Source organism: Centropristis striata, chromosome 11 (genome assembly GCF_030273125.1).
Source record: "Centropristis striata isolate RG_2023a ecotype Rhode Island chromosome 11, C.striata_1.0, whole genome shotgun sequence".
NCBI lineage: Eukaryota > Metazoa > Chordata > Actinopteri > Perciformes > Serranidae > Centropristis > Centropristis striata.
This window is the reverse complement of record NC_081527.1, coordinates 2524605-2542483: the sequence shown is the minus strand read 5'-3', so window position 1 is coordinate 2542483 and position 17879 is coordinate 2524605. Positions and strand designations below refer to the sequence as shown.

General features: G+C 38.4%; 1 protein-coding gene across 3 annotated transcripts; it reads left to right on the top strand.

Moving 5' to 3' along the window:
* Positions 1-1281: 1281 nt before the first annotated feature.
* LOC131980887 (myosin-7-like) lies at positions 1282-16572 on the top strand. Of its 3 annotated transcripts, none has more exons than XM_059345199.1 (37): positions 1282-1482; positions 2079-2222; positions 3672-3828; positions 3919-3946; positions 4476-4584; positions 4709-4801; positions 4886-4949; positions 5048-5146; positions 5246-5349; positions 5456-5594; positions 5690-5808; positions 5894-6043; positions 6139-6309; positions 7348-7657; positions 7796-7872; positions 8005-8210; positions 8442-8565; positions 8803-8939; positions 9102-9357; positions 9446-9688; positions 9827-10003; positions 10110-10255; positions 10344-10434; positions 10543-10932; positions 11864-11990; positions 12066-12184; positions 12262-12458; positions 12541-12724; positions 13376-13541; positions 13731-13855; positions 13956-14264; positions 14356-14559; positions 14653-14949; positions 15072-15176; positions 15309-15404; positions 15500-15622; positions 16555-16572. In XM_059345199.1, exons 1-37 carry the CDS (start codon positions 1282-1284, stop codon positions 16570-16572), a joined length of 5805 nt encoding a protein of 1934 aa, XP_059201182.1. The 3 variants fall into 3 exon arrangements, with proteins under 3 accessions (XP_059201182.1, XP_059201181.1, XP_059201183.1); XM_059345198.1 differs by lacking the exon at positions 16555-16572 and adding an exon at positions 15854-15874 and having other exon boundaries at positions 15500-15634; XM_059345200.1 differs by lacking the exon at positions 16555-16572 and adding an exon at positions 15854-15874 and having other exon boundaries at positions 7348-7668; positions 7813-7872; positions 15500-15634.
* The last annotated feature ends 1307 nt before the right edge of the window (positions 16573-17879 follow it).

The window sequence follows — 17879 nt, the reverse complement described above, 5'->3', positions numbered from 1 at the left end:
TTTGAACAGAAAGATCCTGACTAGCCCTGGTTTCCTCACAGCTCCAACCAAGCCGAGGTAAAAGCCACTTTTGATTCTATCTGAAGTCTTTAATCATGACTACAACAAGATTCCAGAAATGTTGGGATGTTGTTTAAACAGAATGTGGGAATTTGCAAATACTTTGTGACTGTATACTGTCTGTTCAAAACTGTACAAAGACAATATACTTGTTTTTGTAAGTATACACCCTGAACTTTTAATTTGATGATTTTCTTTTACACAGTAATACAAAAGATTTTCTTGGAACGGGGTTGTACAAATCCCTTCAATATCAGTCAGGACAGCCAATGTTTTATGTACAGGGATTGAAATTTATGATTAAGAGCTTAAGGTAATTTTAATTATAAAGTGATAGTACAATGTTATTGTCTAGAGCTGCAACAATTATTCTATTGAATGAACAAAAATCGATTATTAATCGTCAACTATTTTGATAATCCAATAATTGGTTTGATCAGTTTTTCAAAGACAATAAGTCCAAATTCTCTGATTTCAGCTTCTTCAATGTGAATATTTCTGGTTTCTTTGTTCCTTTATGACAATAAACTGAATATCTCTTTGGTTTGTGGACAAAACAAGAGATTTGAGGACGTCATCTTGTGGTTTGGGAAACACTCATTGATATTTTTATACTTTTTTCTGACCAAACAACTAAACGATTAATCGTTTAAATACTCGACAGATTAATCGATAATGAAAGTAATCGTTAGTTGCGGCCCTATTATTGTCATTATTCCACATGTCGAATGTTGATGGCTAATTAAGGTTGTGCGATATGGTAAATCTTCTCCCCTGATATAGGTAATTTTATATTTATATCACTATGACGCATGTTTTCTGGTATAATAACAAAATAATCTATATGAGATAACCATGTGGTAAAGCCTGTTGTTGTTCACTCCTGTGTAAATTAAAATACTTGACGAATGAAAAGTACTGAGTAATCAGATTACAATGTTGATTTAACGACACTAGGGCACATGTTGGGTGAATTAAATGAATAAAAGATCCACACTGTTGGAAAACACCTCTCACCATCTATTTCAACCAATATTTGGGCTCCAAGTGCTCCACACATTTCACTTCAGCATTACTATTTGAGTTGGTATTTCCTTGTTTTTATTGATTTAGAAAAATGATCATTTTGGATATATCACCCAGCCCTATGGTTAATGTATCGCATGTACTGACACAACAAAATGGTAATACAACATTTGTAAATCTGTAACAGGTTAAAAAATGGGCGACGCTGCCATGAAAGAGTTTGGGCCGGCTGCCTCCTATCTTAGGAAGTCAGATAAGGAGCGTCTGGAGGCCCAGACTCGTCCGTTTGACATGAAGAAAGAGTGCTTCGTTCCTGACCCCGAGGTGGAGTACGTCAAGGCAACCATCTCCAGTCGTGACGGTGACAAAGTCACAGCTCAGACGGAATTTGGAAAGGTATGTACATCCTATTAATTCATTTCAGTTAATAACCCTCTGGAGTCCACGAAAAAAAGCGCCAGAGCACGACTTCTTCACGACGTAAAAACGAAGCAGCATGTTTCCTGCTGTCAGCTGAACTCTAAAGTTTTGGCTTTTCCACAAGTTTCCATGTCCAATTTAGTGCGTCAGATTTCTCAAATTTTGCAGTATGTGTTTTAACACTTTTAATGCAATCTTTTGTGTTTACTGTTTTTTTTTTGTGATTTTATGCGTTTTTTGTAATTTTTTTCAGTTTTTTGTGTTTTTTTTCCTGTTATTTTTCAGTTTTTTGTCATTTCTTTTGTGTTTTTTATGTGAGTTGTGTGTTTTTTTGTTTTTTTTTTAGTGTGTTTTTGTGTTTTTTGTAAAAAAAAAAAAAAAAAAAACGTTTTTTTTGACAAAATAATAATCAGGTGAGGTTGAGCTGAAAAAGATGATACTAGCATTGGTATCATTATTTAAGTTGCATATACAGGCAGAATGAAAAAGAGTCAAAATAGCCCCAAACTCCAAAGGGTTAAATGTTTGCTAACATTATAAACCTTTTCTAAGAATGTTATCTCTTTCTACAGACTGTCACAGTGAAGGAAATTGATGTCCACCCACAGAACCCGCCAAAGTTTGATAAAATTGAAGACATGGCGATGTTCACCTTCCTCCATGAGCCCGCTGTGCTGTTTAACCTCAAAGAGCGTTATGCAGCATGGATGATTTATGTAAGACAGTCTACCTTGCTTTTATTGATCAAATATTGTCTAATAGGGTGATTCTCATGAACATGGTGCAGCTCATAGCAAAAATCCAAGAGCATTTAATACATATTTTCTTTGACCCTTTATAACATATACAATCTAAAGTCACTGTTTAATATGAATTTATAATATATTTGAAGAAATTGAAGGTATTTTAGACATTTTAGAGACACTGAGACCAAAATTCATTACCGTGACACATTTTTAAATAGAAATAAAAAAACAACGAAAGGTTTTTTTTTTTTTTTCTTTGGCAAGCACTTAAATATGCTCAAGGGTAGCTGGTATCACCAAAATGTATTTTATTATTAAAATATACACATATTTTAATGCAAAGGATTCTATAATTACCTTAACATTTAACCATTTTTTCATTCAGATTTTGTTATTTATAGATTGTTAAAAACCATGATATTTGATTATATTCTGTTAAATTATACATTTTTAAACAAATGTATATTTATTTTTTATAAAGTTTATTAAATATTTATTGTGTTTAAGTGTGGGGAAACCATGATTCAATTTTTATCTGGACGCATTACGGTAATTAATTTGTGAATCAAAAATATGTTTAAAAATATAGAAAATATTATTTTAGCACAAAACAATGAATTGTGCCTCATTATGGATCTATTGTTCATTCATATAAAAGTGAAATATATTTAGTTTAACCCTTTGATGCACAACATGGGTCTAAAGTGACCCAGTGACAGAGGTTTTATGTTCTATATCTTTGCAATTAATTATTTTCATCATTCAGTATTCCAGGTTTTCCTCAATTAGTTTGTTTTTGATCATCATACATCCTAATTTTATGTTTTCCTTTATTCATATTTTATTAAAATCCCTTTTTATGTCACTACTGTTCGAATGCACAACATGGGTCAAAAATGGCCCATATCCATTTTTTAGCTAAGTAGTTCGCTAAGCTAACTACTTAGTTAACTTCTTTGCTAAGTAGTTAGCTAAGTAGCTTGTTAAGCTAACTACTAAGCTAACTTCTTGGCTAAGTAGTTAGCTTAGCAAGCTACTTAGCCAAGTAGTTAGCTATGTAATAATACAGAACCTTTTTTTTCTTCATAAAGTATGAGAGGCAAAATGTAAATAATGATCTGTTGTTATCAAAAACAAGATATTTAAAGAATACTTGAAATATTCAATCATAAAATAAGTTGATATCAAAAGATAGAGCACAGAAACACACAGCAGCATTAAATAACATGAAGGGAATGAATGAGGGTCATTTTGGACCCATGTTGTGCATCAAAGGGTTAATAAAATATGTCCTTACAATCTTCACAGACAGAACTTAGACTGGCTTCATGAGAATCACCCAATAAGGGACCTCCTAATGACCAAGTAACACATCATGACATCTTTCCACTAACTTTTTCTCTTCTCTTGCTATGACAGACCTACTCTGGGCTCTTCTGTGTGACTGTCAACCCCTACAAGTGGCTGCCGGTCTACAACCAAGACGTTGTGGTCGCTTATAGAGGAAAGAAGAGGGCTGAAGCTCCTCCTCATATCTTCTCCATCTCTGATAACGCCTACCAGTACATGCTGTCAGGTACATCTATTTTAGTGACAGCCTTTAATATTCAACTCTGAGGTAATTCCAATTTTTGATTGATAATTTGAAAATCTCTCTTGGTGACAGACAGAGAAAACCAGTCAATCCTGATCACGTAAGTCAAACAGCCAAATAAAAATCTCTTCAGCAGTTAAAAGTCATAGCCCGTAGGAAAAACGAGTTGCTCATGTGTTGCTCAATCGCTTCTCTGAGATCAGTTTGAGCTTCTCATATTCGTATCATTCTGTGATCATTTGTTTCTGAATTACTTCTCTTAAGGGACCTTTAGGAACAAGAGATCAGGTAAAAAGAGACAATAATGTCTCAATTCAATTCTCCTTCAAAATAACCGAGACAGAATTGAGATCAGGGGCATATACAACTATGAGATCTCCTCAGTTGATCCCACTTCTCAAGTATTGCTCAAATGGTTTTCTCAACTCAATCTCCTTTGTCTCAGTGATGTCTTTGTCTCTTTTTAGCTCATCTCTTGCTCCTAAAGGTCCCTGAAGTAATTCAGAAACAAATTAAACGAATATGAGAAGCTCAAACTGATCTCAGAGAAGAAATTGAGCAACACATGAGCAACTCATTTTTCCTACGGGAGGTAATAGACTGAAACTTTCTGTCTCCCTTCTACTCAGTGGAGAATCCGGTGCTGGAAAGACTGTCAACACCAAGCGTGTCATTCAGTACTTTGCCAGCATTGCTGCTGCTCCAGGTCTGAAGAAAGATGCAGCTTCTGAGAAGAAGGTGTGTACTCATAAAATACAATTACATTTCAATTTAAAAAATAATCTAAAAGCCAACGCACATCTTGAAATTTAGTTGGCCTGAAGTTTTCTTCATTTCTTTCTTCAAAAAACAAACAAACCAGGGTACCCTGGAGGATCAAATCATTCAGGCTAACCCTGCTCTGGAGGCCTTTGGGAATGCCAAGACCATCAGGAATGACAATTCCTCCAGATTTGTGAGTGTCTGCAGAATTGCAGGTGGTAATTTCTAAACTGAAGTGAATCGTCTGGGCTAAAATAAGTGGCTCTCTTCCTCTTAGGGTAAATTTATCCGAATTCATTTTGATAATCGAGGAAAGCTGGCTTCTGCTGATATTGAAACTTGTGAGTAACAGTTTATGGAACACATTTGAAGGTATTAAGCCGACCTATCAACTTATTGGTGTGACACAATAACAATTGATTTGTATTTAACTGGACAGACCTTCTGGAGAAGTCTCGTGTGACCTTCCAGCTCAAAGCTGAGAGGGACTACCACATCTTCTACCAGATCTTGTCTCAGCAAAAGCCTGAGCTTCTGGGTATGTATCCAACAAAATCCATCAAAAGTAAAAGTTATGTCTACACTTCAATACAGTTAGATTTTTTTTTATCACATATTTTTCTCATTCTGTCCCTAGAAATGTTGCTCATCACCAACAACCCCTACGACTACCCCTTCATCTCCCAAGGACAGACGACAGTAGCCTCTATCAGTGATTCTGAGGAGCTGATGGCCACTGATGTGAGCTGAATCTTTTCATCTCAGTTATAAAAATAATCCAACATCATCTACTTCATCCCTTTATTACATCAGAAATGCATTTTTGATCTTTTACTACCTTTTGCAGGATGCTTTTGACGTGCTGGGCTTCACTCAAGAAGAGAAGAACGGCATTTACAAGCTGACTGGCGCCATCATGCATCATGGAAATTTGAAGTTCAAGCAGAAGCAGCGAGAGGAGCAGGCGGAGGCTGATGGCACTGAAGGTGAGAGAAGCTCTCTGATGCCCTGAACTGATTTCTGTTTCTTTTGAGAGATTAAGCTGAATTAGAGATTTGACATTTTTTATGTTCTTTCTCAGTTGCTGACAAAATTGCGTATCTGATGGGCCTGAACTCTGCTGACCTCATCAAAGGTCTCTGTCACCCAAGAGTCAAAGTAGGAAATGAGATGGTCACCAAGGGACAAAATGTTGCTCAGGTGAAAGAACGTTAATATTACATTTCAATTCAAAAGTAAAGTCCAGAAAATTTTACTAAGGTGCTTTCATGTATTTCCTTGTTAGGTATCCTATGCTGTTGGTGCACTGTCTAAATCAGTGTATGAGAAGATGTTCCTGTGGATGGTGGTGAGAATTAACCAATCACTGGAGACCAAGCAGCCTCGCCAGTACTTCATTGGTGTACTGGACATTGCTGGATTTGAGATCTTTGATGTGAGTTTAAAAAAGGTTACATACTCTATGGGGTTAGTCTTCAGTTTAAGGACGGATTATTAAACCTGGCCATCCTATGGATTATTTCATTTCAGTTCAACACCTTTGAGCAGCTGTGCATCAACTTCACCAATGAGAAACTGCAACAGTTTTTCAACCACCACATGTTTGTGCTGGAGCAGGAAGAGTACAAGAAAGAGGGCATTGAATGGACTTTCATAGACTTTGGAATGGACTTGCAGGCCTGCATTGACCTGATTGAAAAGGTGAGAGACTGGACTATACACAGTAGTATATTTAGCCATACAGCGACAAGCACAAGTATGTGGACCCATTGAAATGACCTAATTTTCTGCATTTAATTGCCATAAAATGTGATCTGACCTGCATCTTAGTCCCAAGTATAGTTAAAGATAATGTGCTTAACCTAATGCCACAAAAACATGTTTTTCCGAACAATTCAACCTTAGTTTCATCAGTCTGCAAAACATTTTCCCTGCAGCGTTGCAGAGTGTCGAAGTACTCTTTGGCAAACTTCAGGCGTGCAGTGATGCTTTTGTTTGGAAAGCAGTGGATTTCTCTGTGGTGCTCTGTCATTGACACCATACCTTTTCAATCTTGTGCGTACTGTAAACTCATAAACAGAGAAGTTCCAATGATTCCTTCAAGTCTTCTATTGTTACTGTAGGGTTCTTTTTTTTATCTACCTGAGCTTTCTGCGTTATGCCTTTTGAGTCATCTTGGCTGGACTCCCACTTCTATCGAGAGCAGCCACAGTACTAAATCGTTTCCATTTGAGGACAATTTATCTAACTGTTGACTGCTGAACAGGTAAAATCTTTGAGATGACTTCGTAACCCCTCCCAGTCTTGTGCAAATCAAAAATTCTTGATCGTAGTTCTTGGAGATCTCTTTGTTTGCAAGGCATTGTTCACATCAGCGGATGCTTCTTGTAAAAAGCAAACTCAAAAAGTTAGTTATAGGTCAAAGTAGCTCAACATCTCACTCAAATCTTGTTTCATTGATTGGACTTGTTTCATTGTATTTTTCCACCGGCACTATGAATGTTTAATGGATGTGTTCAATAAAGACAAGAAATATTATAATTGTTTGAGTGGAATTAGCTTAAGTACATTGTGTTTTTTAAATGCTTGTGGTCTAAGATCAGATCACATTTTATGGCAAATTAGTGTAGAAAACTAGGTCATTTCAAGGGTTTGCATACTTGTTCTTGCCATTGTATATAAGATTGATTGAAAATATTATGACGTTTTTTTGGAATAACTCATTTGTTTTCCCTTCAGCCCATGGGTATCATGTCCATCCTTGAAGAGGAGTGCATGTTCCCCAAAGCCTCTGATACCACCTTCAAAGCTAAGCTCTATGACAACCACCTCGGGAAAACCAGTAACTTCCAGAAGCCCAGAATTGTCAAAGGACGACCAGAGGCCCATTTTGCCCTGATACATTATGCTGGAACTGTTGATTATAATATCAACAACTGGCTGGTGAAGAACAAGGATCCTCTGAATGAGACTGTTGTTGGACTCTACCAGAAGTCTAATCTCAAGCTCTTGGCTACTCTCTTTGCAAACTATGCTGGAGCTGATTCAGGTAGGAATAAAGTGAATTTTCTGCATTAACCTCACAGGGAATGTCAATACTTAAAAAATCCATAGTGAGATCTGGGAGATTGAAATATGTTTGCCTATGTTTTAATGCAATCTAATATGTTGCATAATGGTTTATAAGTTGAAAGTGGCGGAAAGGGAAAAGGAGGAAGCAAGAAGAAGGGTTCATCTTTCCAAACTGTGTCTGCCTTGCACAGGGTAGGTAAAAGTACATTTAAATACAGTATGTGTGAATGGCTACTACATATTGAAAGCAATGACTGAGACATTTGTTATTTAGAAATCGCCTAAACAGGTTTTATCAAACACAGGGTATAATTACTTCCATAGGAGAACCTGAACAAGCTGATGACCAACTTGAGGTCTACTCACCCTCACTTTGTACGCTGCATCATCCCCAATGAGACCAAGACTCCTGGGGCCATGGAGAACCCTCTGGTGATGCACCAGCTGCGCTGTAACGGTGTGCTGGAAGGCATCAGGATCTGCAGAAAGGGCTTCCCCAACAGGATCCTCTATGGAGATTTCAAACAGAGGTGAGATTTATGGATGGGTGACAACATCTCTTTTTTCATTCTACCATTAACTATAATAAACCCTCATTCAATGTTTTGGTCATGTGAAGGAGATCACCTTCAAACACATTCCTCTAAAAATCTGTAAAGGCCATAGCATATGATTCATACTATCCATTGGTTATATTTGTTCTTTTACATTTTATAAAACATGGAATAAAACAGCATTTTTTTTTTACCTTTATTGCAAAGGTACCGCATTTTGAACCCGAGTGCTATCCCTGAGGGACAGTTCATCGACAACAAAAAAGCTTCAGAGAAGCTCTTGGGCTCCTTGGATTTAGACCACAGCCAGTACAAACTGGGACACACTAAGGTACGTATTGGTGAACACATTTTGGCATATACACTTCACACTGTTTTATGGTTGCTTTCTATTGACCACAATGCTTTAACTTATGCAAACAAAGGATATCACTTAGTTCAGCTACACCTGTATTTAAATATTATGAGCTATACAGAAATTTGGCTGTAATGTGCTGTGCACAAACCATAGTGTTCAACAGCCTTTCAATGTGGGGATTTTGTGCTTGTTACTGTTTGTTAAAATCAGGTATTCTTCAAAGCTGGGCTGCTTGGTCTGCTAGAGGAGATGCGAGATGACCGCCTAGCTCTAATTATCACCAGGATCCAGGCAAGGTCACGTGGTGTTCTGGCAAGAATTGAATTCCAGAAGATTGTAGAACGCAGGTAGATTACCTTTGGTTTACCAAACTGAAGACTGACTTAGTGTACATACTAAATATATATATTATTTTGCAGAAAAGAGATTATACAAAATTTGTTTTCAAAGGAATAATTACTTGTATTGTTTGGAATCAACACAATAACTTTATGAATCAATGTCCACAGGGATGCACTGCTTGTGATCCAGTGGAACATCCGTGCCTTCATGGGGGTCAAGAATTGGCCCTGGATGAAGCTGTACTTCAAGATCAAACCTCTGTTGAGATCAGCAGAGACTGAGAAGGAGATGGCCAACATGAAGGAAGAGTTTGGCAAACTGAAAGAGGCTTACGCAAAATCTGAAGCTCGTAGGAAGGAACTAGAGGAGAAAATGGTTTCTCTTCTCCAAGAGAAGAACGACCTGCAGCTTCAAGTCCAATCCGTATGTTTAATATCTGTCAGCATTAAAGATAATAAATTCACAACATGTCAGCCATTGTCTAATGCTGTGCCTTTTTAATTTATAACAGGAACAAGATAATCTGTGTGATGCTGAAGAAAGATGCGAGGGGCTTATTAAGAGCAAGATTCAGCTGGAGGCAAAAGCCAAAGAGCTAACAGAAAGACTGGAGGATGAGGAGGAGATAAATAGTGAACTGACAGCAAAGAAGAGGAAGCTGGAGGATGAGTGCTCTGAGCTGAAGAAAGACATTGATGACTTAGAGTTGACTCTGGCTAAAGTGGAGAAAGAGAAGCACGCCACTGAGAACAAGGTACTATCAAACATTCTAAAGCTTATCTGATTGATCTTGATCCAACATGGCACATTTTCTATCCAAATCATTACTTCTGTAAAATAAAGGTTGGCACCGATTTTTGACATAAACCTCCAACCACTTTACTTGCAACAGGTGAAGAACCTGATCGAAGAGATGGCTGCTCAGGATGAAATCATTGCAAAGCTGACCAAAGAAAAGAAAGCCTTACAGGAAGCTCATCAGCAAACACTGGATGACCTGCAGAGTGAAGAAGACAAAGTCAACACTCTGACCAAGGCCAAGGCTAAGCTGGAGCAACAAGTGGATGATGTAGGAATACCGTAAATAATAGTGTGTTGCCATGTTTTAAAAATGATTAACGAAAACATTGAATATTGTTAACAAATAAAACTAAATGGCTGTTATCACCCCACAGCTTGAAGGGTCCCTTGAGCAAGAAAAGAAAATACGTATGGATCTTGAGAGAGCAAAGCGAAAGCTTGAAGGAGACCTAAAGTTAGCTCATGAAAGTGTCATGGATTTGGAAAATGACAAGCAGCAACTTGAAGAGAGGCTGAAAAAGTAATATAAAAACTGCACTTGTAACAACAAAGAAACAAAAAATATAAGATTGTGTCAGCTGGTAATATTTTTTTAATCTTATCCACAGGAAGGACTTTGAAATCAGCCAACTCAATGGAAAAATAGAAGATGAACAAATAATTAATGCCCAGCTCCAGAAAAAATTGAAGGAGTTGCAGGTAATGTTAAGAAGAAGAGTTAATTTGCTTGTGCAGGGATTTGGCATTTGGTAAATGCTACTATCCATAACTATTTAATGCAAAAAAATAACTTTCCTTTTGGTCAAGGCCCGCATTGAGGAGCTGGAGGAAGAGCTGGAGGCAGAGCGAGCTGCCCGAGCCAAGGTGGAGAAGCAGAGAGCAGACTTGGCCAGAGAGCTGGAGGAGATCAGTGAGAGGTTGGAGGAGGCTGGTGGAGCAACTTCTGCCCAGATTGAGATGAACAAGAAGAGGGAGGCTGAGTTCCAGAAGATGCGCAGAGACCTTGAAGAGGCCACTCTGCAGCATGAAGCCACTGCTGCCACACTCAGGAAGAAACAAGCTGACAGTGTGGCTGATCTGGGAGAGCAGATCGACAATCTGCAGAGAGTCAAGCAGAAACTGGAGAAGGAGAAGAGTGAGCTCAGACTGGAACTGGATGATGTGGTCTCCAATATGGAACATATTGTGAAGGCTAAGGTAAAATACATTAATTTATCCCATATTTTTTTCTTCTATATTGGTGATTAAAATTATGTATTTCTTAGACTAAGACCCCCTTTATCCATTGGAGACAGCCTTGGTTAGGCACCAGACAGCAGCAGACAGTCAACAGTTGTCTGTAGGAGGTGGAGGGAGGATGGAAGAGTAGTGAGAGCCGTTCGCTGCAGTGTACATCCAGGGGAATTTGTTTTCCAGTAACAGCCTTAAGGCCAGAGCTGTTGAGGGGTGACAGAAAAGATTGAAATTTGGGCTAAGGCGAATGGCAGCATGCAATTTCCATGGCTACCCGTGTTGTCCATACTGGTCTCCGGATCGATCCAATGGCTTGTGCAGGGCCATCAATCTCTCCAAGATATTTCCATATTGCGGTTTGTGACCACAGTCTGAGTACCAACAGCACTGCCCATCGATTTAATCATCTCGAGCCGCCTTATGGGGCTTTGGACAGCTGTCACCGTTTTCTGTACATCTCGATAAGCCAGGGCAATGCCTAATCCAATCAGCAAAAGACCTGTTATCATGGTTCCGAATAGGTAAAGATCTTCAATGTCCTCCACGGAAAGAGCCGCCAGGCACATGACACTCCACCTCTCCCACACATCCATCGTGTCGCCAGCTGCAAACGTCCCAGCAGGACAGGTGGGCTCCCCCAAACCCAGGCTTCTCGTCAAGAAGATGGCGTCAATTGCGCTGAGAGACAAGTTGATCAAATCCATGTTTTTTAGTTTGGAGAGCAGAGCAGAGAGTCACTCAAACTATAAGACAGTAGACAAGACGAGACAAGAGAAGAGAAGTGAAGCAGGGAAAATAAGGGAGGGGAGAGGGAGAGAAAAGTGCGACAGCCTTCGTTGAGAGCCAGAGAGAAAAGTATGTTATGTGCCATTATTTTTCTTGCTTTTGATTTCAGAATAATTTGGAGAAAATGTGCAGGTCTTTGGAAGATCAAATGCATGAATACAAAACAAAGGCAGAAGAGGGACAGCGCACCATCAATGACTTCACCATGCAGAGAGCAAAGCTTCAAACTGAGAATGGTAGGAATTTGATTTCAACAATGTGTTTTGTTTGGGACATTATGAAGTACTAATTTGATTCTTTATCATAATTAGGTGAACTTGTAAGGCGGCTAGAGGAAAAGGAGTCCCTGGTGTCTCAGCTAACCAGAGGAAAACAGTCCTACACTCAACAAATTGAAGACCTTAAAAGACAACTAGAGGAGGAAGTCAAGGTACCAACAAAATACCAGTAAGAATGTGGTACAGATGTTGGTACACACAGATGCACCAAGATATGCTTTCATTTCAGGCCAAGAATGCTTTAGCCCATGCGGTGCAGTCTTCTCGTCATGACTGTGACCTGCTCAGGGAGCAGTATGAGGAGGAGCAGGAGGCCAAGGCTGAATTACAGCGCGCCATGTCCAAGGCCAACTCTGAGGTGGCTCAGTGGAGAACTAAGTATGAAACTGATGCCATCCAGAGAACCGAGGAACTGGAGGAGGCTAAGTAAGTAAATGTGTATTTTCACTCGAACAACTCTGCAAAAATAAAACGCAATTCATTTTGAATAAATCCTATCATAATGCAGAAAGAAGCTGGCTCAGCGTCTGCAGGACGCAGAGGAAGCTGTAGAAGCAGTGAATGCTAAATGTTCGTCTCTGGAGAAGACCAAACACAGGCTGCAGAATGAGATTGAAGATCTCATGGTGGATGTGGAGAGGTCTAATGCTGCTGCTGCTGCTCTGGACAAGAAGCAAAGAAACTTTGACAAGGTTAAAATCACATTATGTACTTGTGCTAGATGAAGAATTCAAGTATAATGGACCTATCAACACAGACCCTGTTTACACTTGGTTTTAAAATGAGTCTTGGTTGATCGGATCACAAGTGATCAGCACTAAATACAAGTGTACTCAAACCATTTGCAGAGGGGGTCTGGAACACATTTAGCTAAGTAGATTTTGTAGTGTAAATGCTGATGCGCCTTGATGCGTCCTCTGCAAGGACATAACAGGAAACACGTCATCAATGCAGGCCATGTGGCCGTCATTTTGATGACAGAACAGAACAGTCGTAAATATGGAGAGGAGCACTGATGTACTTGGGTTGGGTGAAAGCTGAGGAAGATTCAGTCCAAAGAAAACTTGACGACTCATATCATAACTGGGCCGCTTACGAGGGATTTGCTGCAAGATAGCAACTAGCGACTCGAGTTGTTGTTGTTATCAAACGTATAACTTTAATGTCTGCTGGGCATTGTCACCTTCTAGCAGAAGTGGCAAAAGTAGTAATGCAATCTGAACACAAGTGGTCAGCTGGAGACGCATGATAGACACAGGTGTAAACGGTGATGTGTCTCATCTGTCCACTTGTGATACCATCGTCCAAGACACATTTTAAAACCAGGGTCATACATATTTCAGGTCTTGTCAGAGTGGAAGCAGAAGTATGAAGAGTCTCAGTGTGAGCTGGAGAGCTCTCAGAAGGAAGCCAGGTCTCTGAGCACTGAACTTTTCAAACTGAAGAATTCCTATGAAGAATCTCTTGAACATCTGGAGACCATGAAGAGAGAGAATAAGAATCTTCAGGGTAAGGGTAGCACTAGCTTATGCGTCTATTGCAAATTTATTCTAATGACTGAACCATTGTCAATGTTAGAGTTGTCCGCCATGAGGGTCAAAGGAGGTTGTCATCCTGTAAAGCCTTCAAGGCAAATTTGTGATTTGTGATTCTGGGCTGTATAAATAAATTAAAATTGAATTGATGTTGTTTTTTCAGAGGAAATATCTGACCTCACTGAGCAAATTGGTGAGAGTGGAAAGAGTATTCATGAGCTTGAGAAGATGAGAAAACAGCTGGAAATAGAGAAGTCTGAGATACAAACAGCCCTGGAGGAAGCAGAGGTATGTTGAATGTTCTAATGGTGGACTTTATAAATATGTTTTGGTCATAGGTGAAAATAACTGGATATATATTTCATTTTCATTCTTTATTTCATGATAGGCCTCACTGGAGCATGAGGAAGGGAAGATTCTCAGAGCCCAGCTTGAGTTCAACCAGATAAAGGCTGAAATTGAGCGCAAGCTGGCCGAGAAAGATGAAGAGATGGAGCAAGCAAAGAGAAACCAACAGCGAATTGTGGATAATCTTCAGAGTTCCCTCGAGGCCGAGACTCGCAGCAGGAATGAGGCCATGCGTATTAAGAAGAAGATGGAGGGAGACCTCAATGAGATGGAGATCCAGCTAAGCCAGGCCAACAGACAGGCAGCTGAGGCTCAGAAACAACTTAAATCTGTTCATGCACATCTAAAGGTGAAGTAGAAAAGGAAAGCAGCACTTTCCTATTATGTTTCATTCAATTCAAACAGATTTAAAACAATCTGGTTGATATCATCCCATGAAGGATTGCCAAATTCAGCTGGATGAGTCTTCTCGAGCCAATGATGACCTCAAAGAGAACATTGCCATCGTTGAGAGACGCAACAACCTGCTTGTGGCCGAAGTGGAGGAACTGAGGGCTGCTCTGGAACAAACTGAGAGATGTCGCAAACTTGCTGAGCAAGAGCTGCTGGATGTTACTGAAAGGGTTCAGTTACTGCACTCACAGGTAAGATGCAGTCATTGCATAGTGCTTTTGTAACGTCAATTTATTGAGCAATTCTATAATTATATTATATGTATAATTATATGTTACGACCAGAACACCAGCCTGCTCAACCAAAAGAAGAAGCTGGAAGCTGATACATCACAGCTTCAGACAGAAGTAGAAGATGCGTTGCAAGAGTGCAGAAATGCTGAGGAGAAGGCCAAGAAGGCCATCACTGATGCTGCCATGATGGCAGAGGAGCTGAAGAAGGAGCAGGACACCAGCTCTCACCTGGAGCGTATGAAGAAGAACATGGAGCAAACCATCAAAGACCTGCAGCACCGTCTGGATGAAGCTGAACAGATCGCCATGAAGGGAGGCAAGAAGCAGATCCAGAAGCTCGAGGCCAGGGTGAGTATAAATTGGTTCTCTGTGTAATCGCATCATTTTAATATTTAAGATTTCCAGCTGATCCATGCTTCATACAGATGTGTTGGCTGACTTTTGCTGTGACCACATCCTATATCCTGCAGGTCAGAGAACTTGAAAATGAGGTGGAGAGTGAACAAAAAAAGGCCAGCGACGCTGCAAAGGGAGTAAAAAAGTATGAAAGACGGATCAAGGAGATCACCTATCAGGTAACTATCAATCTGTACCAAAAATTTGTCTATGCTATGACAACAAAATTCAAAATGTCAAAATATACATATATGTAGTACATATTCAAATAAAGAAATATATAAAAATGACAATGTTTTTGCACAATTTAGTCAGAAGAAGACCGCAAAAATCTAATTCGTCTTCAAGATTTGGTGGACAAGCTGCAGCTTAAAGTCAAATCTTATAAGAAGACTTCTGAAGACGCTGTAAGTACAGAGACATCCACATGCAAAACATCTTATCAAAGAAACTAATATGAGCAGAAATACTAAGTAACAAATATTGTGTTTCTGTACGACAGGAGGAACAGGCCAACACTCATCTCACCAAGTATCGTAAGATTCAACATGAGCTTGATGAAGCCGAGGAGAGAGCTGACATCGCTGAATCTCAGGTCAACAAGCTACGTGCCAAGAGTCGTGATGTGGGGTCAAAGGTCAGTATACATATATTACACATATTACACATACACATATTGTGCATATATTTAAATTATTACTATTACAACATAGAAAATACTCTACTGAAGGGTCTTACGGGCAACAAGGATACTGGTTTTATTCTTTATCACCCAAGGATTGAAACAATAGATTGAAGTAATACTTTAATCAAAAACACATCCCATAATTATTGTATTTTATTTCTTTCATTTCAGAGAGGACTTGATGAAGAGTGAAGTATCCTCAAAAATGGTCATTTCTGAGCCACCCGTTGCCTGGTGTCTCCCTAAGCATGTCTTTCTTTCAGTAGAATAAAGTTTATGTGCATCTGAAACCGTGTCCTGTCTTTTCATGTAAAAAGGCTCTTTTGGTTCATAATTGTAGTGAACTGAACTTTGCTTATTTTTATGCAGCTGATAAACAAAAAGGTTGGAAAGAAAATGTGAAAGGTTTTATTTTAAATAACCAGACAGCCCTTTCAGGAAAATAAATCCTGATGGAAAAAAAACATTCCTGATCCTGAAAAACAAAAAGCACCTACATGTATACATTTAATAAATGAATGCTTTAATCTATTTTTATTTTTATTGCAATTTTCCAAGAATGCAATTTTAATGTGTTGCTGATTACTAACTATACATCTTCTGTTGCCTTTAAATTAAATTAAAAATGTAGTATCATGTTCACACAGGCTGTTTTCAAGTTTTTGGGTCATCAAAAAAAAAAAAAGATTTGTGGACAATGCTTGGTGGCTTCAAACTATTTGTCTTGTAGGAGGGAATATAAACTTCTGTTTTCATAAGGCAAATTAAGATACTGGACTTTTCCAACCTTGTGCATCTGATGCAGCAGAAATCACTTTACGTCCTGATCAGCAGAGGGCGCTCCCACATGCTTTTTTAGTTTGGTTGAGAAGGTCGTTGGCAAAGGATAAAGTTATTAACCCACCTATGTTATTTCAATACTGATGATTCTACACAGTTGGTAAAAAAATAGTAAGAAGTTAAGTGTTTTTCCTTTTCTTTAGCATTCAAGTATTTCAACTTATTTTCCTTGAAATATGCCACTTCACAATATAGTATTTCTCAAACTGAAATATTACTTTTAAATGTGTTTCAGTGTCTCTGGATTTGAATCAGATTGTAAAATATTGAACAAAGGAAAATTAAGACATAACGACGGACAATGTGATGCAGAATGCAGTACGCTATTGCCTCAGTACTTCACTGTAAAGGCTGACTAAAGACAGCACAGTCTGTTTGCTAGTATGCCTGATAATACATTCAACATTTCCAACTTTTGTACATAACATAACAGTTCATATCAGTTTTTTTTCGGGGAGAATTGGCAAAGAGCACACTGCATTTTTAATTTACAGGAGCTCTTTAACAAAAGTGGAATGTCTGGGATTAATAGAATTGGATCTGGTTAGTCAGCATGAGCAATATGGATGCAAAGTAGCTGTTGACACACTCTTTGACAAGGGAACAATACGGAAATGTTACTATAACACCACTGTAAAAATGTCACCTACAATACTGCCCCACAAAGTCTAACTGCAGTAACTACATTTTTGAAAATGAACTCTTTGATGTCTGTTTTATCTTGTGACACACTTTTAGACTTCAATTTTGCTTTATTTTAGAGAAATAATGATATAAAAATTGCAGTAACTACAAAATCCAATTCAAAACCAAAGCAGTAAGCTCACTTACCACGGTCTGATTTGGCTGTGATACAGTGTAGACATGTTATTTCTTCATTATGTTGAATAGTAAAGACAAGAATAGTAGAAATGATAATTTTATTTGAAATGGAAATTATTATCTAGATAATGATAATGAGATAAAATTATATTAAGACTAAAATATAACATTATTTAATAATATTAAGTCTAAAATATGCAACTCTTAGAATAGATCTTTGAATGGAGTTGAATAGACTTTTAAATACACTTATTACAAAATCAATTTGAACATGTTTATTCACTGAAAACAAAATATAGAAGCTGAAAGAAGACACCAACATTGTAGTTACTGCACTATTAGAAGCTTTTACAGCTATGCAAAACTATGCAGTAACTACATTTTTGGGGTCAAAGGTCAAATAAATCATCATGATTTTTGAGCATAAAAATTACATCATCAATACATGTAGAAACAAGTGTCATATTACTTATCTACCTATAACCCATTTAGCTGGCCAGTTAAAACAGGTTAAAACACTTTAAAGCAGTCTTTC